The 25,272-nt window shown below is 30.1% G+C and overlaps 5 protein-coding genes across 6 annotated transcripts; 4 read left to right on the top strand and 1 right to left on the bottom strand.

Moving 5' to 3' along the window:
* The first annotated feature begins 12,963 nt into the window (after positions 1–12,963).
* On the top strand, positions 12,964–14,115 carry LOC128386948 (uncharacterized). Its single transcript, XM_053346064.1, has 2 exons — positions 12,964–13,572; positions 13,842–14,115. Exons 1-2 carry the CDS (start codon positions 13,099–13,101, stop codon positions 13,929–13,931), a joined length of 564 nt encoding a protein of 187 aa, XP_053202039.1. The 5' UTR covers positions 12,964–13,098; the 3' UTR covers positions 13,932–14,115.
* A 967-nt stretch (positions 14,116–15,082) lies between these two features.
* Positions 15,083–15,932, top strand: LOC128386746 (uncharacterized). The gene has a single exon (XM_053345819.1). It carries the CDS (start codon positions 15,257–15,259, stop codon positions 15,719–15,721), a length of 465 nt encoding a protein of 154 aa, XP_053201794.1. The 5' UTR covers positions 15,083–15,256; the 3' UTR covers positions 15,722–15,932.
* A 1,925-nt stretch (positions 15,933–17,857) lies between these two features.
* Positions 17,858–18,967, top strand: LOC128387217 (uncharacterized). Its single transcript, XM_053346398.1, has 3 exons — positions 17,858–18,173; positions 18,269–18,423; positions 18,505–18,967. The coding sequence occupies exons 1-3, from the start codon at positions 18,063–18,065 to the stop codon at positions 18,752–18,754; spliced, it is 516 nt and encodes a 171-aa protein (XP_053202373.1). The 5' UTR covers positions 17,858–18,062; the 3' UTR covers positions 18,755–18,967.
* Positions 18,968–19,075: 108 nt separating this feature from the next.
* On the bottom strand, positions 19,076–21,679 carry LOC128387215 (eukaryotic initiation factor 4A-I-like). The gene is made up of 4 exons (XM_053346395.1): positions 21,332–21,679; positions 20,391–21,088; positions 19,986–20,155; positions 19,076–19,878 (listed from the first exon to the last, which is right to left on the bottom strand). The coding sequence occupies exons 1-4, from the start codon at positions 21,540–21,542 to the stop codon at positions 19,734–19,736; spliced, it is 1,224 nt and encodes a 407-aa protein (XP_053202370.1). The 5' UTR covers positions 21,543–21,679; the 3' UTR covers positions 19,076–19,733.
* Positions 21,680–22,151: 472 nt separating this feature from the next.
* On the top strand, positions 22,152–24,062 carry LOC128387216 (secretory carrier-associated membrane protein 1-like). Of its 2 annotated transcripts, none has more exons than XM_053346396.1 (2): positions 22,152–22,698; positions 22,871–24,062. In XM_053346396.1, exons 1-2 carry the CDS (start codon positions 22,584–22,586, stop codon positions 23,722–23,724), a joined length of 969 nt encoding a protein of 322 aa, XP_053202371.1. In that variant the 5' UTR covers positions 22,152–22,583; the 3' UTR covers positions 23,725–24,062. The 2 variants fall into 2 exon arrangements, with proteins under 2 accessions (XP_053202371.1, XP_053202372.1); XM_053346397.1 differs by having other exon boundaries at positions 22,179–22,692.
* Positions 24,063–25,272: the final 1,210 nt, after the last annotated feature.

The following is a 25,272-nucleotide window of genomic DNA, read 5'->3' on the forward strand; positions in this document are numbered from 1 at the left end:
TTCCTCAATATTTCTTACTTCTTATAAGAATATGCTAAAAGAAGAGTAGGTTCTCAGAATGGGTTTGGCCTTTTAAGCCCTTGTGACACAATTTTCAGTCTCCTCAGCACGAGAGAAGAGGGAGAAATATATAAGAGAGAGAGAGAGAGAGAGAGAAGGTATTGATAATAGTGATAATAATAATCCCCAAGAAAGCAAAAGTAAAATTGTATTCGTATCAGTCGAATATAGCGAAAGCGAAACTTTTTTACCTCTAACGTTTGATAAAAATGGTTATTCTAACACAAAAAAGAGACCAAGAGAGAGAGAGAGAGAGAGAGAGAGAGAGAGAGAGATGACGATGAAGAGGTTAGAATGGGTGCCAGGAAGAAAGAAAGTGGGAGAATTCAAATAACCTCGAAAAAAATACATCTCATAGAGTAAAAGAGAGATGATGTATCCATAGAATGATGAATGAAAACTCTACCTGAGAGAAGAAGGAATAAGGAAGAAAAGGGAGCTAAGGGATGAAGATGAGGTGAAAGCGAAAAGAGGAAGAAAGAAAGAGAGAGAGAAAGTACTTTAGAATGATGAAAAAAAGTAGTAAACTATTTTTCTTGAAAAGGTAAACACGTTATTGTGCTAAGGGGTCGATATTAAGGTGGATAAATTGAAGGCTAAAAACGGATAAAGGATGGGCAATAGATCGAGAGAAATGTTCAGTTAGGTCCAAATTCGAAGCGAGAGAGAGAAAAAGGAGAAGAAGAAAATTTTTATATTCTTTTATCTTCTTCCTCGTCACCATCATCATCATCTTACTCCATATGCTATTAGCCCATTAGATGGAAAAGGGGAAATAAATTCGAAAGGTTCTATTAATAGAGATCATTTCTTTTTATTATTATTCTTTTTTCTCTACTATCAATTCCGTTTCTCTCTTGACATACATTTAGATTTATGGATCTTGTGTACTCATTAATACATAACTATGGAAGACGAAGGGATGATAAACAAGAAGATAATTGGAAGAAGAAGAAAACAAGGTAAGAAAGAGAATAAGATGAAAAATAGGAAGAGAGAGAGAGAGAGAGAAAAGTAAACAAAATATTCTCAACAAGTTATTCTTCATCTTCTTATCGAAATCAACCTTTGAACATCTCGATAAACAATCAGCATCTTATATCATGATGATAATTATTATCTAACCCGTTTGTCTATTGATTACAAATGTAAAATCAAATGTAATGAAAGGGATAAACAATCAACAAGTAAGTATCGATAATCAAGTTTATTGAACTCGAACGATAATTATTAATATCAACATGATATTTATGAATTTTTCTTATAATACTTTTTATTTGCTTCCTACTTTGAGATTTTAACACAAACGAAAACAAATTAATACTCAAAGAGAAACATAATTAAGATGATAATCTATTTCTGTTTACTCTTCTCTCTCTCTCTCTCTTTATCACGTCCATCTTATATCATGATTGTCCAAAAATGTAACATGTTACCATGGATTCATCATGATGAACATTTTGAAACGAGTCATTTACTCAGAGAGAGAGAGAGAGAGTTGCACACTCAGCGAACCCAGAAACACACAAAGGAAACAACAGTTTCTAAATTATGAGAAATGATCATTAGGATGATGATTATCATGGTCGAAAAGTACTCAATTAGATTAGTTATATTTTCGGGTCTTAATTGTTGTGCTTTATAAAATTTAAAGAATTTTGGAAAAAACAAAATATTAATTCATCAGTAAATTCAGCAATCGCATCCTCGTTGTTGTTGTTGTTGTTTTCGAGAGCACGAAAAATAACATGAAACAAACAGTGATAATAAATGAGGAAAAACGTTTAATTTTTCATCTCGTTAATTGTTTGCTAATTAGTTGCAACAATCAGCCAGATAAATACATTAATGGTAAAAGTTAAATTGTGATTACATTGCAATTGCAACTTTTTTATTGATTTGATTTGATTTGGATGGGGTAACATTGCATTGATTTGTTTTTCTTTCTAAACTGCAATTAATTGTCTCTCTCACTCATTGATTATCATTGAAAACTTTTCTTTCCCAATCAATGATTATTAACCTTCTGATTGGAAGAAAAAAAAAATGATTAAACTAACCATTTATAAGATTTGATCACAATCAAATGTATTATAATGGTGCTGATGATGATGATAATTCAATAATAATTTGAATTTGTCCATTTTTCTGTGCAATTAACCCTCAGGGGAACTTGAAATTAAAACTGCACCATGATGATAATGATAATGATGATTGTCGACAAATTTTTTTTTCTACTAATTTTTGTGTTAATATTATTTGGAGAAAAAAAAACAAATTATTATTATTATTATTTGGAAAAGTCTTCAGGTTCAAATTATGCCCGGAGGGCTTTTGATTTGGCTGTAAAATGATATAATTTTTGTTAATATTAAAATTAAATAGTAGCAAATGAATTAAGATGATGATTAAATTGGTTTCTCTCTTGGACAATTTAGTAACAATTGTGTATATGTAATTTGTTAAATTGTAGTTTTCCAGGTAAATTGTAAATTGGTTTGAATAATTAGATAGATGATGATGATGATTAAGAAATGATTAGTTTACATGGTGAAACTGGATTAGTGACTATTGATCTTATTGATTCCTTTGGATTTATCATCCACATGAAATGTTAACTGATTGTGAAAGTTTTAAATGATAACCAATTAGTTGATACAATTTGATAATAGTTGTTAATAGTTGTTAATGGTTGTTAACGTTTTCTGTTGATTGTTATATTGTGTATCATTTTAATGAGAACGATTTTTGATTGATTATTTGTTTCAAATTACATTGAAAAGCTCAAACAATTACTTTTAATTCAGTTAAGTAAGAGAAAGGTAATTGTGAAATTGAAATTATATCAAACCCTTCAAGGTAAATTGATTCAACTGGTTGATTGGGATGATTATCTTGATTATCTTCATCATCATTATAATCACAATTTGTTAATCGTTACCTGGATAAGAAAAAAGAAACGTTGATTACATTTACAATTAGCATTTGAAATCAATACAAATGACAACAATTTACTCAACAATTTAGTGATGAGGATGAAAAAATTACTCCAGTCACACCTTAACCTGAACATTTTGATTAATATCAACTGCAACAATTAACACAACCATTTAAGAGTCAACCAAAGTAAAGATAATAAATGTCATTGCTAATCAGTAAACAATCAAATTATATCAATCATAACAATCAAATGTAATCAATAAATAACAAACAATCAATACCTTTAATCATCCAGGTAAATACACATAGAAATGTAACATTTTCAGGTAAAAAGAAAAGTTACTAAATTAAGAAGATAATGATGAAGACAAAGATGAAGATGAAGATGATGGTGGTGGCATGAAGATGAGATGATGAATAATTCGAGAGAGAGAGAAAGATGATGATGAGGGAGCAGAAAAAGGAAAAAAAAGTAAAAGAAATATCTGAAGAGCAAATGATAATTTAAGATTTTTTCTTAGTCTTTTTTCTGATCTTCATTATCATCTGAATTACCTTTAGATTTTATTATCATCATTGTGATGAAACCTTATGATTAAAGCTAAAGGTACTCACTCACACACGGAGAGAGAGAGAGAGAGAGAGAGAGAGAGAGATGAAGATAAACAAGAAAAAAGAACCTTTTTTTCCCAATGACAAAATTATAGAGTAAAACTAATATACACAAATTAACTCAATCTACTATTTACCTGGGCAGTTGTACCTTTATTTTACCATTGAGGGGGTTTGAGGGTAATTATGATGAGAGAGAGAGAGAGTGAGTGAGTGAGTGGCTCCAGGCTTATCCCACCAAAGTTCAGCATCATCATCTTCTCTCTCTCTCTCTCTCTCTCTCACACACACACACATTGCAAATGCAGAAACAAAAAAAGAAACAAAAACAAAGGTAGAAAAAAATATTCTCGTTTTTAAATTGGACCAAATTAAAACAAAAAGCATGAGAAATAAGTGTGATTGTTGATGTTACTTTTATCATTGTAAGAAGATGAGGGAGATGATGATGATAATGATGATGATGTTAATGATGTTGAAGATGAAGAGAAAACAACAATAATAATAATAAATAATAATAGTGAGTAAATTTTTTGTGGCTTGTAAGAAAAAAACAAATTTCTTTCTCCATCCTCATCTTCATCTTACCTGAATAAGGTGCGCCCAAGACTCTCTCTCTCTCTCTCTCTCTCATCATCTTCATCTTCCACAATTCAATTGAATATCATTCTCTCTCCAATTATTAGACGATTTCGTTAAATGTTTGATAAATTTCTAAATCGTGTCTCATTCAACGTTCCAAAACTTTTTGAATTCTGATTAGTTTAGTGTTAGAAAATCAGAATGATAAAAGTTTTTTTCTTCTTCTTCTTCTACCTGAATATCATTATCATCATCATCATCATCCCATGATAATATAGTTTCCTAAGTTTTTTTCCTTGATAATACATGATAATGATATTATTTTTTTTCTTACTTATTATCAGAATATTATCTCATGTTAATCATCATCATCATCATGATTATTATGATTACCTTTTGGTTAATAATCATTTGTTTTTGAAGGTTTTTTTTTTACCTGGAATTGATCATTAAATGTTAATTCACTTTATTGATATTACTTTGATGGTGATTTAAATCATTAAATACCCTTGATTGTTACTTACCTGTTGATATTAATATTTAGGTAGTTAGTTAATTGTAATATTATGTATCTGTAATCATTATTAACTATTATCATTAATATTAAACAAAAAAGGACAAGGTTTGGTTAGTAAGTATGAGAAATGTATCTCGATTTGTTTAATTGTTTACAATTTAAGTATATAAATTGTTAATAATCAATCTGATTAGATTAGCCTTTTAGCTAATTGTTAAACAATCAATTAACCAATTGCTTTTGGGCTTGATTATCATGAGATTTTAATTGTTAAACATGATTTTGACCCAATCCATTTGCAATTTAATAACTAAATCAATCACAATTTAAGTTTTAATTATGATCATTTTAACCACAATTGATTGACAATTAAATCTTGATTTTGTTTCAACTTGATCATCCAAACTAATTGAAGTAATTAACTAATTTCTTTTACTAATCAAACTTTTTGTATTTTTAATTGTTCTAATTGTAATCATCATCAAATTCACTACTAATTTAAATCAACAGAAGCTAATTGAGTTTAATTTGTATATTAATAACGTTCAATGATAATTATCATTCTTGTAAATTGTGATTAGTGATATTATTTGATTGTCAGTGGTAGGAATTTGTTTAATCACAATTTAACTGTTAAGGTAAATTGATTTGATTGTATATTCATATTCAAGTTCATTAGCTAATTGTCAGCTAATATTTATATTGATTCAACAGTATTAATCATTTGCCGAGTCAAGCAATTAACTCCTGATGATCATCATGATGATTATTTAATACATTTAATCAATGTTTGTTTTTTAAAATGATAACATTTCATTTACCTGTTCACAAGTTTTAACTTTAAACATTTGAATTTTATTACTACAATTAGTTAATTGTTACCTGATCAAATCAATAATTACTATTATTTACTTGGGAATCACATTTTTTAATGATGAAGAAAAAAAAATTTCATTATAATGGTTAATTATTGTACAAATAAAGCAACAATTTAAGCAATTAAACTAAATCACAATATTTTAGCCTGACAATTAGTGTTAGTTTAATGATTACTTTTAATTTCATTGACGATTGGTAATTAATCAGCAAATCAAAAATACAAATTAACATGATAATTAACCTTCAACTTGATTTTCAATTACAATGAATGTGTTTTTTTTGGACAAAAATTAGCTTATCAACACAATTGTCAACAATTAGCGGGTAATTATATTTATAATATTGTTACTATCAAGAAAATGATTAATAATATAAACAAAATGATCAATTAAAACTAATAACTGGTGTAACTGGTCAGCTGATCAAAACAATCAATCAACTTTTTGTTTACAATAAAAATCTAATTGATTGATTAACAACAATAAAGTAACAAGTTGATTAAGAGTTGATTGTGATTGTTGATACAATAATGTTACTTAAAGTTGACACTTTTTGGTTGACAAACTGTTTTCACTATGGGTCAGTGGTCATTTGTAAACTTAACCTTGCCCTTTGACCCTCTACAAGGAAAAGTCAATTGATTGTCCAGCATATGAATACAAGTAGACAGGTAACAATTTAACATAATGTATATTAATGATACATATCATTAGGATAAATTGTTAAAGGTTAATTGTGATCATTTAAACATTGATCCGTTAACATTGGTAACTTCATTTATCTTGTTGTACTTTTGATGACGATGATGATGATCATCATCATCAACGACATATCTCATCTTAATCGTCATTCTTATCATCATCGATGTCTCTCTCTCTCTCTCTCTCTCTATTTTTCAGTTACGAGTGCAAAGAGTCACAGAGACGGAAGAGACTCCATGATGATGGATGATTTCCCGTTTACCTTTTGGAAAGGTACAAAAAAGCGCCAATGATTAAATTCTAGAGCAACAACAACAGAAACTTTTTTTTTTCCTTTTTTCTATTAAATAATGTAGATATATACCTACTTTTCTAGTAAGAAAACACCAAGAAAAAAATATTAACATAGACATAAGGTTATATTGTAACCGATGTGATGGAGATGATGGAGATAAAGAGATGAGGAAGAAAGTGAGAAAAAAAAGAGATAAAAGAAGAAAAATCTTCTCCAGGTAAGCAAATATAATCTTTTTTATTTCTTTCCACTTTTTTCGAGGTAAATATTAATATGTTCTAATGGCCAATAAGCGAAGTGAAAAAGAAAAATTCGAGACTATTTTTACATATATTCCATTGGTACTTTTTCCCTTCGAATTTGCTTTTCTCTTCGAAGATGATTTTTACTTCCTCTTTCTCTCTCTCTCTCTCTCTCTCTCTGCATTTTCTTCCTCCATGTAATCGCTATATTTCCTTTTCCTTTTGGATTTTGGGAGAGAGAGGGAGGGAGGAGGTAGATTGGCCTCTTTCTTAACTCACCTTTGAAAGGGAGAGAAAAATAATAATAATGTTGACACTTTAAAAGTAAAAGTACCAAAGACTAACCACTGGTCATCTCCATTATTTTCCAGCAAAATTATAACGATTATCACACTAATTCAATGTTCCGTTTCAACGTATTATTAGATGAAAATAATTCTCTCTCTCTCCTTCGATTCTTCATCTTCTTACCTAAATCTCTGTGACAACTATCATCAATAGAGCGCTAATAGTTTGATCACAATAATAATAATAATCTACTTGAATCTAAATGACAATTGTTAAAACCAACTATCGATTTAAAAGGTCAACAATAAATGCGAGAAACACGAAACGCAAGGTAGAGCTGCAGCTTAATACACAAACAATTGACCACTGGTGACCATTGTGTTACCTTTCAGAGGGAATAAATGAAAATGTAAATTTATCAGACTAACGTTTACAACGACAACAAACAATACAATGTACAAGAATACACAATGTAAAAGTGAAAGTGGTCATCAGTGAAAACGCATTTCCAGTGCTAACTTTTTTGTACGAAAATGTAATAGTTACTAAAGATTGAATTGAGTTTTCATCTTATTATTATACAGAATCCATTAGATACTCACAACACACACATAAGCATCGTCCAGACAGAGCGGGCAGGCCACATATAAGATATGATAATAAGGGATCTGAATCGACGCTCCTAAAGGTGTTTATCATTTGATTAACATAATCAGCAACAATATTAACACACCCAATGTTTATGTTTGCTTATCCTCTTCATCCCAACAATCAAATTATTGCCAAAATGATGATTATCAGTATTTAACGTTTTTCTGCTGTTATTGTGTTCATGGTGATATATACATAATGATGATGAAGATGAGGATGATGGGGATGATGATTATGATTGGAAGAAAAATGAAAAAATTTTTCTTTTTGCAAAAAGATTATAAGTTTAAAAATAAGTGAAAACGTCGTTAAAAAAAAAGATGCGGCAAAGATGATGAGGAAATATGATAAGGGATGAGGATGATAAGTTAATATTGTTTAAGTTTAGTTGATTAGTTGGTTGATTATTTAGTGTTACGTGAACAAATCAATGGTTTTGTGTATTCATTGGAAATCCGATTAAGTGTTTTTCTCTCTGTGTGAAAGTGAATGAGTGTTGATAGTTGAAGAGAATTGAATATATTAGAAAAGTTTCTTCTTCTTCTTGTTGACTTTTTTTTTCTTTTTTTCTTCTCTTCATTTTGGCATAAGAGAGAGAGAGAGAGAGAGAGAGAGAGAGAGAGAGAAATGTTGAGATGAAGAAGATGAGGAAGATAAAAAAAGACAGAAAGAGATAAGTTTTTCATCTTCTTTTCTTTTCGTAGGAAATATAAGAAACATTCAAGTTCAACTCTCGGTTGGGCTCTTTCAACACGTTCAACAATCTTGATGATGATGATGTTGTTGGTGATGAGGATGAAGATGATGTTGGTTGTAGCGTTTGGATTACTGTGTGTTTATGTTTTGTGTACTATTCAAGGCGAGAAAATCATCATCCGTGTAAGTGAGAAGTTTGCTTCTCTTCTTCCTCTTTTACCTTCTCTTTTTTATCTTCATCATCATCTTCATCTTCATTATCCACCTCCACCTCCTCTTTTTCCTTTTTCTTTAACTTTTTTTTCTCATCTTCATCTTCTCATCATCTTATTTTTCATCATCTTTCTCTCTCACAAATAATTCATCAGAATCGCCTTTGGTTATCATCTTTCACTCATTCTCTTTTTCTCATCCTTCATACAATTTATCAGGTAACAGTTGAAAACGAATTCAATTTGAAATATAACTTTTTTTTTGCAAATTCGATGGAAAAAAAGTTCTAACGTTTAAATATAATAAAAAGAATATTTTTCCCAATGAAAGTTTCTCTCTCTCTCTCTCTCAATGCTCAATGGAGGATGAAAAGGCTCAACTTATCATCATTTATCATCACAACTTCATCTAGAAAAAAACTTACAGGTAAATTATCACAATTACGATTGATTGTTGTTCATTTGATTGGAAAATATTTTCAACCAGTTAAATAATAATCTAAATTGTTATTGGCCTTTTTTTCAAAAAAAATCCATCAACTTTTGCTTCATCTTTAGTTTCATTATCATGCAAATTCACAGCAATTAACTAATTGTTGGAAATTGAAAAGAAAACAAAAATACTGGTCAACAATTAATTCAAATTGCAAATGATGATGAGGACTCGTTTTTTTTGTCAACTTTACTATTAATATAATGATCATATTCATCTTGAGGATAAAAGGTGACAGATTATCATCATCCTCATCCTCATCTTTCAGTTAATTAGTATGCTAATTATGATGATGATAATGATAATCTAATTGCTTTACCTTTTGTTAATCATTTAAAAGTGTCATCAAGTTATATTTATATTTTGATTGTAAACAAAACAAAAAAGGTTGGTTGATTTTGAATAGACTTTGATTGTATTCAATTTAATTTAATGATAACAATTTAAAATCAAAAAGCGATGATAAAGTAAGAAAAAAGAAAGAGGAAAAAAAATTGTCTTCAAGATGATGATTATAATTAAATCTTTTGTCTATTAATATAATTAAAAGCAACGACAATTAAAACCTTAAATCAATTGCAATTTAAAGTTGACCCAAAGTTGATTAACAATTAACAAATTAAACTCACTCAAGATTTATCATCATCTTTCCTGGGCGAGTCCTTATCATCCTCATCATTTCATTGTCTCATATTGATAAACCCAGCGACGATTAATTTAGTTTTAATTACAATTAACGAACGGAAATGTAAACAATTTAAATGATTGGAATGGAAAAATTTACAAGACAACAAAGTAAATTAACTAATTTAATTATATTATAAAGTACCAATTGAATGGGAAGACAAAAGATTCAATCAAAAGAGGAATGAGTTAAAGGGAAAAAAAGTTAATTGTTAACAATTAGTTGATTCTAATTTTTGAATAATTAGATTCATTTTTTTTATCTTTTTTCATAATCTTTCATTGTTGTTGTTGGATTGATGACCTGACAGAGTTGATGGTTATTATTATCATCATGAGGACCATTTGGTTGATTTAATTGTTGATTCTCTATGTTTACAATTAAATGTTGGAAAAAAAATAACAATTAAGATATTCATTGGTTAATTGTGATGAATAAAATTTGATTAATTAATTTTATTGTCAACAATTAGGGACAAAGGAGGATAAACAGGAAGATGAACTTGAAAGATGTCAATCTTTTTTTTTTATATATTTTTTTGCTTAATTAACGGATAAAATTTAAATGATGATGATGATACAATCACTAATTAATATTTCTTGATGATGGTTAAGTTAATTATATATTATAGGAATTAATGAATTGTTTGCAGACTAATCAATTGATTGGTAAAATTGATTAATTTTGACTGGGAGGCTTGTAAATTAAATCTAATTTATTATGAGAAAAGTTAATTGTTATGAAAAGGAATCATCATCATCATCATCATAATCATTATCTTCAGCATTATTATCAGATTGAAATGGTAAAATGTTTTAACATCTTTCCCTCTCTCTCTCTCTCTCACTCTGTTACTCACTCACTTATCTTCATGATGATGATGAAGATGAAAAGAAGACACTAATCCCGAATTGATTTGACTGATTTTTTTGTTTCTTTCTTGTTCACCATCCTCATCATTTAGCATCATCTTATCATCATTCTCACCTTTTTTACAGGTAAATCTACAATTTTCACTTCGGTTAACCAATTAAAAGGGGGTAGAGTTGATGAAGATGATGAAGATGAGAGACTAAGAGAGGATGAGAAAGGAAAAGGTTATTTGATGCAAACACATTTAGATGAAAATTATTGACATTTATCGGGGAAGACCTAGTTTTCTGTAAGAAAAAAGGCCAAAGAGGTCAGAGAGAGAGAGAGAGAGAGAGAGAGAGAGAGAGAGAGAGAGAGAGAGAGGAAGATGAGGAAGAGAAGACGTTAAATAAGAAGATGAAGAAGCCATACGGTTCGTCTCACCTTCTTTTCTTTCTTATTCTTATTTTTCTCTTAGATTTCCAATGGAAAGGAGATGCTGTCTCTCTCTCTCTCTCTCTCTCTCTTTATCTCCATCTTCATTTTCTAGATCATCCTCATCCTCATCATCGGCCTTGAAGTGAGAGCGGTAAACATTTTATACCTTTTATTGTATTTGTTAAATGATAGATTCACATAATCCATCATTTCTTTTGATTTCTAAGTCATGAGCAGAGGATTTCACTCAATCTCTTCATCATCATCTTGATGCTTCTTTTGCATCATCATCATCATCATCATTTCCATCTTTCTTTTTTACTCTTTTTTTTCTGTTTAAAAAAAAAGAGCGAACAACAGAATTAATCGAATATTGACCTCCGTCGAAATTGCATCAATAATCTAAGGTACATAATATGTTATGGGACGAACGGGAATGAGTCCCATTAAATGGAGAGTTATTATTATCATCATCATCTATTATTGTGCATTCACATGAAAGAGCAAAAAAAAAATGATGAACATCAAGATGAAAAGAGATCACCTCAAATTCTAGATATTTTATTCTGAAGATGATAATGTTTAAGCTCTGAAATTAATGTTATCATTCATTGAGATTCAATTGTTAATTTTGGAAGAAAAAAATTCTCTTTCTCAAATTTAAGTATCTTTTTTTCAGCATCAATCTTTCAATTCATTTATTCAGCTTCTCATATTGTTATCCATCTTCATCATCAATTGTAATCATCAGTAAACAAGAATTAATATTCACAGAGAGAGAGATAGAGAGATAGAGAAAGAGAGAGAGATGTATATGTATTTGTTTCTCTTTCATTTCTTTCATTTAACTCAGTTGAAGTTCAGAATTTTCTGTTTACCTGAAGAATAAGAAAAAGAACTGGGAATCTAATAGGTTACCTTGAATTCCTATTGAAAAGGTTGTTCAACCTGTTGAATTTCAATTGAAATTGTTGATTCTTTTTTTCTGTTGTTGGAAAAACTTTTTTTTTCTCGTAAACTTCATCCCGATAACGTTAATATCGCATGGGAATTGCTTTTGTTTATTGTTGATTCTTTGATTGTTGTTGTTGTTGATTTGATTGATTGAAATGAATTTGTTGTTAGCAACTTCATTATTAACGATTTCTTGATTATTGTTACTTATTATCATTCGTATGTGTCTTTAAATATTATCATTTATTTGAATGTGTTTTTTTGCTTAATTCTTGGTGATTAGTTAATTTTTTGCTCTCCGAGTATCAATTTGATTTCCTTTGATTGTTAATCCAACTAATCTTAAACCCCAAATGATTAATTGTTACATTGTTGTTTGTTTTTTAAGTAAATTGACTTGATCTTGACCTTCACTTAATCAAATTGTTTTTCGTATTGATTGGGTTTGTTAATTGTTTGTTAATTGTATATTGATCATCGTTGATATTTTCAGGTTTATATCTGAGTGTTGGGTAAATATATTAAACAATTTAGTTGATTAACTTATCCAAGGTAACAATTAACCTTTTCGTTGGTGTTTGATTATCTCAGTTGATTAACAATCAATATCCTATTGTTAAGGATTTGTGATTAAGATTTTTGCTTTACATCATGAGATTATTATTGTTTTGAGTTTATCTTTTTAATTGCACCCAAAGAATTAGTAAATTGTTGTAATAGTTACAATCTAATTGCAAATCATGAAAAAATAAACCATTATGATTCATTTTAATCTCCAAAGGTTCATGATTGAAACAATTAGAAAGCTGATCTTAATTGTTACCTTGGATTGATCGATATTAAAATCATTTAAATGGTTGGCATTTGGTTTGATTGTTCCCATAACTGTTAGACAATTAGATCAGTTAATTTGTCAATCAAATTTACTCTTATATTGTGATAATTAACAGTTGAATTAAACTTGAGCTTTTGTTTTTGTCGACGATTTATTTTCATTAATTATGTTTAACTTAATTGTTGTAATACTTTTAGTTTCACCTATCGTTTCATTTGGTGCCGATGTGGCCTGGGAAGATTGTGGCCAAGCCGATCGATCATTGGTCTTCACTAAAGTTGGCCTTAAATCACCGTTAGTTGTGGACTCACATCAGCCTATTGACATTGATGTCGCTTTTGATGTTTTAGATCCACTTGACAGTAATGTCCAAATATCAACTGACCTCCGTCGATACTTTTCAGTCCTTGGTATTCAAAGTTCCGTTAAAATACCTTGCATTAATGACGTCGGTTCGTGCTCTGGTTCATTCTGCCATTTTGTACAATCGTACTCTGACCTTGCCAGGTCATTTGCCGAACAGCTTAATGTACCATTTTCGTGTGAACTGAACGCAGGCCACATCCAGGGTACCGTTAACTATAATATCAAAACCAAAACTTTTTCTCGGATTCCCTCGGTACTTTTATCCGCTGCCTCTGTAAGTTAACTAGTTGACCACAATCAGTTGATTCTGATTCCTAAAATGAGAGACTCGTTGATTAATCAACTTTGATTTTTCTTTGACTTTGATGTAAACCAAATGGATTAACTTTCCAACTTGAAAAAGTTATTTTAAGTTCAATTTGTTTGTTTTACTATTTTCCTAACTGATTTAATTTGATTGTTTACCTTTCTTCCTCTCTCTCTCATTGGGCCTAATTGTTGATAAATTGTTCTAATCACATTCTCTCGTCTTATATTATCCAGGGAACTTATGAACTTGTCATTCGATGGACATCAAATGGACACGAAATCGGTTGTCTTGCCCTTCACACCCAAATCGATATTAGATCTTAATTGTTCACTAATTGTCTCCATTGGAAAGTCAATTGATGTTAAATTTTTTCCCATCTTTCGATAATTAATCAATCCACAATTTCCATTGTTTTCCAATCAATTGTATTTTAATCATAAATTAATAATTTTGTAAAGAAAAATGTTTTAATTGTATTTAAGTAAATAAATCATTTGATCAGAAAAACCCTTTGAATTAAACAATACACAATTGATTGTTGAAATTTTTGTGATTAAAATAACACAATTGGTTGATTATCAACAAATGATAGATGAACAAAAATCCAAAACAATTAATCAATTAAACCAAATTAATTGTTACAATTTAATCACAAGTGCCGGTCATGTGTCGCCATCTCTTGGAAAATTTAACAACTAATTTTTGCTAATCAAAACTTAATCAGTTTTTTTGCCATCAATCTAATAACAAATTAACTGAAAACAATTAGTAACTCAATTAATTACCATCAAAATCATATTGATAATAAATACATAAATGGATTGGTAAATAATAGAAAAGTAAATAAGAAAATGAGATTTATATCAATACAAGTGAATGATTAACAAATTGAATTTGAAATGATGAAAATTTAACCAATAATCATATTGATTATGTTGGAAAATAATGAGGTGGGTGAATTGAACTATCATGGAATCAGATTTTCATGATGGAAAAATATTATATTACTAAGCCTATTTGTCTGCATCATTATCATCATCTTCATCTTTATTTACCTGTAACATTATCAATCCATTATAAAGGTAAATCTATCAAAAGGATAATGATGGAAATGCTTTTAAGATTAAATTGTTACTCGAACAAAAAAAAAGAAAATAATAACAAATCGAAATAAATTTAATAACGAAATAGTTGCAAAGTAAATCGATCAATTATCGAGGTTTCTTCCAATATATGTACTATCGAATTGACGTCGTCGTCGATAACGAACAAAATTTAGAACCAAAAAGAAATAGAAACAAATAAGAAAATAACAACAATCTAATAATATTGTTATTCGACTTAAATTATATTATCTTGATCATATTACTAAATCGGATTGGAAACGAATATGATATTTGTTTCGAGAGAGAAAAAAAAATCATCTGAAAAAATTTCGATTCTATACAAAAAGAGAACAAAACTTAAAGTTTCGAAAAACTTTCCAATCAAAGTAAGCTCGAACTCGCAATCGAAAAGATCTCATCATCGTTGTATTAACATTGAAAGGTAAAGATTGTGAATTAAAGTCAACAATTTAAATTTCGTTGGAAACTGTGAAACTTTAATTGTGGTGAAAACTTTGCGCCAAATTGTTGATAAGTTAATCATGTTATCATTATATTATTTTGCTCTCTGTGTATCAACAATTACCATTGGTTTGTCAACATCATCAATAGATTACAATCCAATCAGTGATCTGTATCCCGAAAATTACGATAATTATCATCAATCTAATCTTAATCCAATCAAAATTAAGCCTCAATCATCAGATCAACAATTACCTTGGTACAATAAGCAAATCATTAGACCAATCATCAGATACGAATGGGGTCCTGGACTAACTGGTCTACCTTATATGTATCACCCTGAAGTTCAGAGTTATCGAACCTCATCTCGAGGATCATCATCGTCACCTAATGGTTCTGGTTCATCGTCATCATCATCATCATCATCATCAGATAAATCGTTAATTGATGATAAACGATCATCAGTATCCGGTGGAAATGGAATCGATATGATTTTTGGTAAGAAAAGTGAGAAACCTTTTCGTACTTGGGGTGGAAAAAGATAAACAATTAAGAAGATGGTCACAATCAATTAATATCTATTTACACAATTAACAATCGTCTCATTAAATGCTAAAGAAAATAATTAAATTCTATTGATATCAAATTGAAATCAATGTAAATTGCGAAACAAATTATAACTTAACTGTTTGATTTTTGCTTCTATCTCATTGTCAACAATTTAATTTCATTTTAAATAATAAACAATTAATCTAATTACATTGGTTTTCTTTATTTGACTCATTAAAATAAATCTGATTTGATTTGATTAGATTGTTTGATTGCAATCGATTTAAATTGTTTAATCATTTTGCTTAATTTCTCATTCAAACTTCATGATTTTTTTGTGGATTTCAAATGTTTTCCAATCAATTTCACTCTTTCAATTAGTTAGTTATCGTTGAGAATCTCATCGATTCCTTGGACAAGTTCATCCTCGGTCACTTCTTGTCGATTGCCCTTCGGCCATTATCATGTTGGTCGCCAAAAAGAGGCATCACAATAAAAGGTTTACCAAAGTAAAGAGTCTCAATGAAACTATTGTTTCCACCATGATGAATGACCATGTCCACTCGAGGCATGATCTTCATCTGATTCAAGTATTTGGCTCCGGTCATGTTACCAGGTAATAGCATCTTCTCATGGTGAATACCCTTCGAGACGATGAATTTGTGTGGTGATTTACCGAGAATGTTAATCAATCGAGTCATCAACTGGTAATTGGATGTACTCAGGTAGCCGAATGGCAATTGACATTTGAGGTGATTGACGATTAATCGATTGAACTTTTAATCTCTGCTAAACTCTCATTGAAGGCGATCCTCAGCTTCTCAAACTCTTTGGGATCGTCGTTGATTTCAAAGGCCGACGAGTAAGGGGGAGCTCCATATGACCAGTAGACGAGAAGAGGGTTGGTTGACCACAAGGTCACATAAGGGATGCCCGAATTGACGATGGTAGGAACGGAGACCCAAAAGTCGAATATAATCAAATTGAGTTTCATCTTTTCCAAAATCAACGAATATTGATCATCTATTCCAATCAGATAATCATAGAAACTCTCGTTACTTGGCACTCTGAGATGGATGAATCGCTTCACTGTCTCCATATTTGTCCCATGAATTTGCTCTTCGTCTTATTGGGTCATATTAGAACTCGAAATGAGCACAATTTAATATCGAATAGAAATTTTTCTCTCTCTTTTCAAGTCGAACTGAGCAATCGAGTGATAATTTTCTCTAATCCTTTTCTTAATCTTAATACTCTGAATGGGCCAAATATTCATGGTTCTTCATGTAATCTCCTTAATCTTAATCTGAACCTTCAGGTGAAGTGAAAACAATGAGTTCTAAATCAGTTTATCAGTTTCGATTACCCGAATTGAGAATTTCAATCACCATAATTAAATATGATCTTAATTGCTTCTGGATTTCTCGGTCTAATTAAACTGGCGATTCCATTGATTAAAAAAAACATATTCACGGATAAATATTAATTTTTGAAAATTTTGTGATTAACATCTTATCAGCTCAAGAGATTAAGTTAATCCATCTTTCCTTTGAATCCAATAGACTTTAATTGACCAGTGGTCAAGATAATTTGAACAATAAAGAAACTTTTTATCGGTTTGATTTTAATTTCTGATTAGATTCAAACCAATTTTGAACTTAAGAAACCACAAGAAAAAAAGACAATTATCTTTTCCTGAATTTACAATTAACTAAATTAGACTTAATTGTTGATTATTTTACTTATAGGGTTAGTTAAATGCTATCAATTAATTGTTCCAATTGATTTGAATCGTATTAGAAATGCAATGTCAAACAATTGACTTACTTATTTATCTAATTAAAGGTTAATTGTTGTTTTTTTGCTACAAAACTAATGGTAATAGTGAATCTAATTTAATTATAAATTGTCTAGTGATTAAATATTTAATCACAATTGACAGAAAGTCATTTTTCAATGTTAGTATTTAATTGTTTGTCTTAATTATTTACCACTTTCTTGATATTTACTTACAATTGAATAGGTTTTTTTTTATTTATCTCATTTCCCAATTGATTAACAATTTAATTTGATTGTCTCAAAGTAAAATTAATTTTATTACGATGATAACGATTTTGCGTATTTAATTGTGACCACAATTAGTTAATAAGTTTGGATATTTAAATGTGGACATTCAGTTGATTGTTGGATTTACAATTCCAAGTTTATATCAACAATTAACTTTCATCTCTATTTTTTTGTACAGTAAAAACAATCCAATTGAGTTTTAATCCAGTTTATTATTTTAATTGCTTGTGATTTCATTTTGTTTGCTAAATCATCATAATACTTATCAATATGAGCTATACCATAATTATTGTGATTACATTTACACTTGTTAATTGTTGTCTTCATCTAGTTTCATCTGAATCATTAAATGAACCCAATGGTTGGATTAACAGTAATCCGGTAAGTGATTAACGATTAACTAATCAGTAAAATTTGATTATCTTTAAATTTTCAAGAGTTGTAATGGTTTGCAATTGATTTTCTTATGATTACAGACAACAACCGATCAACAATCAAGTAAATTGTTTTTCCTCAAATATTTAATTCCCAATGGTAAATCAATCAACAATAAAAATCTCGCTGAAAATCAAGGTTGGTTGTTAAATGATTACTTTAATCAACCAATGATGATGTACGGTAAACGGGAAAGGTGAGTGTTGATTAAGCAATTTAATCAATTTTATCAACTCAATTTCCAATTAAATTGTTTTCCATTTTTCATTTGGATTAGTGGTGGTGGTGGTGGATCAAGATTAGCCGATGATCTTCCTCCTCCACCCCCTGGATTTGTCGGGTCAAGAGGCCGTCGAGCGGGTGAACTGATCGGCTCTGATATTGACATTCGAAGCACTTTAATCAACCGAATGGCCAAATCGATGGGCATCTCACCTTTACTTTTAATTGATCGATTGCGACAAAATGAAAGTAAAAAGAAAGACTTGTTACCTTATAAAGACGCATTCATGGGATCAAGAGGTTAACTAATTAACTAATTCAATTACAATTACAATTACAATCAACGATCATAAACTCTCTCTCTCTCTCTTAATTGTTATCATAATCTCATAATCTCATCTCTTAAACAAAGAAAAACTTAACTGACTAATTGAAACTAAAATACTTGTAGCAAAAAAAAAGTAAATAAATTAATCATTTGATTGTGAATAAAGATGAAAATGTTGATTAAATTGTAAGTTAATCATGGAAACATTAATCAATTGTGATAATCGCTGTACCACAAATTGATCATTTATGTGATCAAAATTGAATAGATGAGAACATAAAAAAGCCACTTTGGAAAATGAGGAAAATTTAAATTTAATTGAAATGATTAAAAGTAAATCAAAGATTATTCTTAATGAGAATAAAAAAAACTTAAATCCTTTAGTATTTTCCATTAGTGGCTGTGTTAAGTTAATCACCCTGAACAATAACCAGGATATACAATTATAAATGTAATTAAAATTTGAGTTTAAGATTAATGGGATAAGGGGAAGGAGAAACATAATTGGTTAATTGATATAATATAATTTTCTTTGTGGTAACAAATGAAATCTAATATTGTTTTTTTTTTCAATTAACTTGATTCAAAAATTTTATTTAAATCTTTGTGTTTTTTTTAAGGTTTAGTGATTCAATTGATTCTGATTTTTTTTTTGTTTGAAAACAAGACTGAATATAGTCACCATGAAATTATATTCATCAAGGAGATTTTCGATCATTGTATTGACCAAGTTAGTGTGATTTCCGTTTATGTTGATTACATTAAGTCAAGAAAAGAGAAAAGTGACGAAAAAATGGTTGTGGTATGTTGGTTGGTTGTTGTATGCGTGTGGTGTGTATATGGTTTTGTTTTTGTTTTTAGTTAAATGTTCTTAACCGAACTTGATGAAAACGCTTGGCTTCATGTTCGGAACTAGGATCTTCTTTTTGTTATTCTCGTGCATCGAATTAATTGATTTAAATTAGATCAGCGACATTCATTGGCATTTCTTCTATAGTGGTGTTATAATGTTGTTCAATATCTTGTAAATTGCGTTTATCATCGGCTGTGACAAAATTAATTGCAGCACCTTTCCTACCAAATCGACCTCCCCTTCCAATTCTGTTGAGATGAACAAGACAAACAATCAACAGATTTATTAATGTTCTTGATAAAACAGAGAGAGAGAGAGAGAAATAGGCAAGAAAAAAATGGAAAATGAAACTCACCTGTGAATATAATTTTCTCTGTTAGTAGGCAGGTCATAATTAATGACAAGAGAAACTTGTTGTACATCAATTCCACGAGCCAAAAGATCAGTAGTAATTAGAACTCTACTTGAACCAGTTCTAAATTCTCTCATGATAACATCACGCTGTTTCTGTTCCATGTCACCATGCTGTTGAAAAGAGAGATAGAGAAAATGAGTTTATAGTTAGATGCTTAAAAAAGAAAAATTGTCTCGTGAGATATTGAGATTCAGAGCAAGAGTATTTCTCATCCTCTCACCCATTTCCCATGAAATTCATAATTTTCCTTCAATCGACGAATTGTAAACTCATGGAAAAAGGAAGTATCACAATGCTTTTTATTTGAAGGGTTGAAAAAGAGAATAGAAAATTTCAACAACTTACCATGTGAGACACAGTGAAATCTCTGGCCTGCATTCTTTGAGTCAACATGTCGACCTTTCTACGAGTGTTACAGAAGATGACCGCTTGTGTGATGGTGAGTGTCTCATAGAGATCGCATAAAGTTTCGAATTTCCATTCTTCCCTCTCAATATATACAAAAAATTGTTTTATACCTTCCAATGTAAGTTCTTCTTTTTTCACCAAGATACGAATTGGATCTCGCATGAATTTTTTTGTCACTTCTAAGACGTCTTGTGGCATTGTAGCCGATAATAGGATGACTTGTACATCCGTTTCTAGTCTTTTAAAAGCATCATAAATTTGGTCCTTAAAACCTCTGGAGAGCATTTCATCTGCTTCATCTAATACAAATATCTTGATATGATCAGTACGTAAAGCACGTCTAGCAATCATATCGAGAACTCTTCCTGGAGTTCCAGCAACAATATGGGTACCCATTTCCAAGTTACTTATATCACTTCTCACTGAGGTACCACCAATACAAGCATGACATTGGGCACGCATGTAATCACCTAAGGAGAGAACTACCTTTTGAATTTGTTGGGCTAATTCTCGAGTTGGAGCAAGAATGAGAGCCTGACATTCATTCAAACTTGTGTCAATCTTTTGTAAGATTGAGATTGAGAAGGTGGCGGTTTTACCAGTACCCGATTGGGCTTGAGCGATTACGTCGTGACCTAAAATAAGAGGAGAGAAAAAAAGGGTTACGAAAAAAATTATAGAAAAGAAAAAGATAAACCAAGAGGAAGAAGGGAAAAAGAGAGAAATAGGAAAAAGACAGGAAAGAAAGACAGTGGATACAAAATGAAGAAGGGGAAATGGAAGACAGAGAGATCAAGAGACAGAAAGACACACATACAGAGAGAATAAATGGAAAAGAGAGAAGGACAAGGAGAAATAAGTTAAATGAACAATCTTACCTTTTATACACGGTATAATAGCTCTTTGTTGGATAGCTGAAGGTTTTTCGAAACCATAAGCATAAATACCTCTTAATAATTCTTCTTTTAGTCCCATATCATCAAAACTGGTAACTACTTCGTCCCAATTACTATCGATAACCCCATCAGGTTCCATACCAGCAACGCCATCATAGTTAGGCCTTGCACTTTCAGGCCCATTCCCAGCCATGATTACACTTCACAGAGGAGAGTAAAAAAAACGAGGTTATAAGAAAAAAGACAGAAAAAAGACCAAAATTTAAATTAAGGTTCAAGTTCACTTAGTGATCTGACAATTTAACTCTTGAAATTAAAATTTGTATCAGCTTAAGCTTCAGTCTCAGTCTAATCACTTTCCGTTTCCGGATTGTTACCACGGAGACACTTAAGCTCCATCTGGATTCATCTTTTACCGCTTTTTATAAAATCTTTCAAATTGTCTCTTCGTTTATTCAATTAAGTTAATTTTAAATTAACACTAATGTGAACAATTAATTCTATTCTTAATTGATAATTTGGACACTTTAAGGTTAAATCAATTGGGTTTCTATCGAATTGCTGTTGTTTCAGTTTAATTATTGTTCCATTGTCATGTTATAGGCCAATCAATTTGTTCCTTTCCAAACCATAGCAACAGTTTGATTAGATGTTCATTTTAATTTCTCTTTATTAACAATGGTAAGTTTTTTATTCTACTTTAATTAGATGATTGAAATAATATTTAATTCTGATTCTATTTGGTCGAATTAATTAGAATTTTCTTATCTACAACTTGGACGGTTTCTATTAGTTTTATTGTGAATATTTTGATACTTTTCTCTCCTTGTTTTTTGCTCCTGGTTTATTGTTCATTTTTTATCGGTGTTTCGTTTTCGTTTTGTTTTAGTTCATTGTTCAAATCTACGTAAATCGTAGATTTGATTTGATTTTGATGATTGTTGATTCTAATGTTGTTATGTAATATGATTTAATTGTATTTTCGTAAGAAGCGGCTAAAGGTTTACTTATAGGGGAGAGGAAAAGTGTCTCCTTGGTGATTTTCCGGAGACGGAAAGTCAATAACACTTATTAGAATTAAAGGAAATTTATTCTGTATTGATCATCTCTGTGGGGAATCAGTTCTTGTTGATGATTCAAAACTATTTGTTTACAAAATTTCTCAATTGTCAACTCGAATATTAGTTAATATTTTTATATTTTGTTTTTCTTTTCTCCTCTGTGAATTTAAATCATGGCTGGAAATGGACAGGAAGCTTGGCCTCAATATGCTGGTGTTCCTGGATCAGAGCCTGTGAATGTTCCTGACAACAATTGGGACGAAGTGATTAACAATTTTGTTTGTAATTGTTACCAATCTATTTTCTTATTCTCTTCAGTCTTTCTCTATATTGACATTTCTCTTGTCTTTGCCCTTGTCTCTGTTTTCTCTCTATCTTCTCTCTGTAAAGACTCTCGTTTATTCTTGATTACTTACAATATGTTTTTTCATTTCTTTTCCTTTCGGTGATTATATTTTAGTACCCGACGTAACTGCCCAATCACAACCACCATCAGGACCAACTCTAAGTCAATCTGAATTACAAAGGCGTCAGGAGGAACTTGAAAGAAAAGCTGCCGAATTAGCTGCTCGAGAAGAAGCTCTGAGAACTGCATCAACCAACATTAAAGAAAACAATTGGCCTCCGATACCCAAATTCTGTCCCGTTGGCCCTTGTCTTTATCAAGATATAAATGTTGAAATTCCACCAGAATTTCAGAAGATAGTCAATTATGGTTATCGTTTATGGATGATTAATGTATTAGTCTTATTTGTTAATTTTCTTGGTGGATTAGCAATTTTCTCTGTTGATGGTGATCATAACATATTCTCCTCTTCAATACTTATGTTAATCTTTCTTACACCAGCCTCGTTCATGTGCTGGTTTAGACCTTTGTACAAGGCCTTTCGAAATGATAGTGCTGTTAATTTTATGGTTTTCTTCTTCGTTTTCTTCTTTCAATGTATTTTCTCCGTTTTCTGGGCCATTGGTCTACCCACCGGTGTTGCTTGTGGCCTGATAACGGCCTTCAAATCACATGAAAGTATCGCTTTAAGAGTATTTATCTGGCTCGTCGCCATCGTCCTGATCATTAATGCAGCATCAAATATTCTTATCCTATTAAGAGTACACAATATCTATTCTAGTACCGGTGCCTCATTAGCTAAAGCACAAGAAGAATTCCGTCAAAATGTTATGACCAATGATTTCACCCGTCAAGCGACAAGCGCTGTGGCCACATCATTAACCCGTTCAGCAATGAATCAAGCTTTCGGTGGTACTGGAACCGGCACTGGTAACCAAGGAAACACTGGACCAGGTCTAAGATATTAAAGTGAAAGAAACAAATTAAATTATTTAAATTCTATTATATCTCAATTCCAAGCTAATCATCACATCATCTCAAAACACACACATCACTCCCACCACCACCACCGCCATTATCATCATCATCCACCTACAAAACACACCTTAACAATTGATTGAATTAAAGGGAAACGAGGATAACAATATAATAATTGAAATGATACAATTTGTTTCTCTATATTAAAACATAATCAATGTAAAGATAATTTGTAATCTCAGCAAACACAAACAATCAAATTGTATTAATCAAACGTGAAACTAATTATCTTAAATATCCTCCATGAATGAGTTAATATCATCATCAATTGTATCAACAATCAACGTATTCATCATCAACTTTTCATCATTACCATCAAACTTGTTAATGGTTGATTGATATCCTTTAAATTGTAGCCAAAAAATTAAGGCTTAACCAGAATGATCATAATTATATTCAACAACAACAACAAAAAAATCACAAATAATTAAAATGATTGTTTTTTTTTCAAAACAAATTGTCAACAACAAAAAAACTCAATCCATTAAACAATTTAAAAAGTTTTAATTGTCAAACAAAATGTGTGGTAAAACAATTGGCCAAACAATCAAACAGACAAACAAATCAACAATTAACCCGATTCCTGATTAATCATTATCATTGCCAATGAAGCTTCCTAACTGTTATAATTAGCGAGAAACAATTAATATCCAATAATCAGTTAATCACGTAATCTCATCAACGTTGGATGATTATCTTAATCCACTTTGACCTGAATCACAATTTACCGATAATTAATTAGGTGTTTAATTACAATTGCTAATGATTAAGTAAACAATTTAAATTTCAGGTTTTTATTTCCATTAATTATTAACCTAAGAAAATGTTAATCATCATAATCTAAATGATGATGAAAAAGATGATTAATTAACTTGCTTTTACCATGAACAATTAACTTGCAATGAACAAACAATTAGTTAATTTTGTTGATTTTAATTTAAATCATTGATATCAGGTTATTATCATTTGATTGTTAACTGGATTTAATTGGCCACTTGAATCAAAATAATCCAACAATTAACTGTTAATAACTGTGAAAATAATCAATGAAAAAATAGTTAATCACAATCAATTGATTAACTATTTTTAATAATATAAATCAATGAAAACAATAGTTTGGCAAATAATCAACTATGAATTTAGTTTTATCATCAACAACAATTAATAAATTGCTCTATTTGGTAGTGAGACAATTAATATATTTACTTTATTATAATTACATAAATAGTTAACTAATTAAGATGATGAAAAAAAAGTAACATTTCAAGTTTAATCAACCCAACAAATGAGAATCAAATAATTGTAACAATTAAAAAAAAAATAATCAACTACAATTGATGATGAATATAAAAATTTATGCATCAACAAATTTTTGATTACTAACAATTAAAACCACCAAAATTGTAGCAATAAATAATTATTGTTCAACACGAGCAATTTAAAGACAATTTAACAATCAACGCGAACAAAAAACAAAC

The sequence above is a fragment of the Panonychus citri genome, unplaced genomic scaffold (genome assembly GCF_014898815.1).
Source record: "Panonychus citri isolate SS breed McGregor unplaced genomic scaffold, ASM1489881v1 Contig00077, whole genome shotgun sequence".
Lineage (NCBI taxonomy): Eukaryota > Metazoa > Arthropoda > Arachnida > Trombidiformes > Tetranychidae > Panonychus > Panonychus citri.

Excerpts from the sequence above, each read along its gene's own strand:
- LOC128386746 (XM_053345819.1), top strand. The coding sequence starts at position 15,257 with ATGTTATCATTATATTATTTTGCTCTCTGTGTATCAACAATTACCATT.
- LOC128387216 (XM_053346396.1), top strand. The coding sequence starts at position 22,584 with ATGGCTGGAAATGGACAGGAAGCTTGGCCTCAATATGCTGGTGTTCCT. Across the intron at positions 22,699-22,870 it reads TAACAATTTTGTTTGTAATT|TACCCGACGTAACTGCCCAA; the intron begins GTTACCAATCTA and ends ATTATATTTTAG.
- LOC128387217 (XM_053346398.1), top strand. The coding sequence starts at position 18,063 with ATGAGCTATACCATAATTATTGTGATTACATTTACACTTGTTAATTGT. Across the intron at positions 18,174-18,268 it reads GTTGGATTAACAGTAATCCG|ACAACAACCGATCAACAATC; the intron begins GTAAGTGATTAA and ends TTATGATTACAG. Across the intron at positions 18,424-18,504 it reads ATGTACGGTAAACGGGAAAG|TGGTGGTGGTGGTGGATCAA; the intron begins GTGAGTGTTGAT and ends CATTTGGATTAG.
- LOC128387215 (XM_053346395.1), bottom strand. The coding sequence starts at position 21,542 with ATGGCTGGGAATGGGCCTGAAAGTGCAAGGCCTAACTATGATGGCGTT. Across the intron at positions 20,156-20,390 it reads ATTTCACTGTGTCTCACATG|CATGGTGACATGGAACAGAA; the intron begins GTAAGTTGTTGA and ends TCTTTTCAACAG. Across the intron at positions 19,879-19,985 it reads AGAGAAAATTATATTCACAG|AATTGGAAGGGGAGGTCGAT; the intron begins GTGAGTTTCATT and ends TCATCTCAACAG.
- LOC128386948 (XM_053346064.1), top strand. The coding sequence starts at position 13,099 with ATGTTTAACTTAATTGTTGTAATACTTTTAGTTTCACCTATCGTTTCA. Across the intron at positions 13,573-13,841 it reads TACTTTTATCCGCTGCCTCT|GGAACTTATGAACTTGTCAT; the intron begins GTAAGTTAACTA and ends TATATTATCCAG.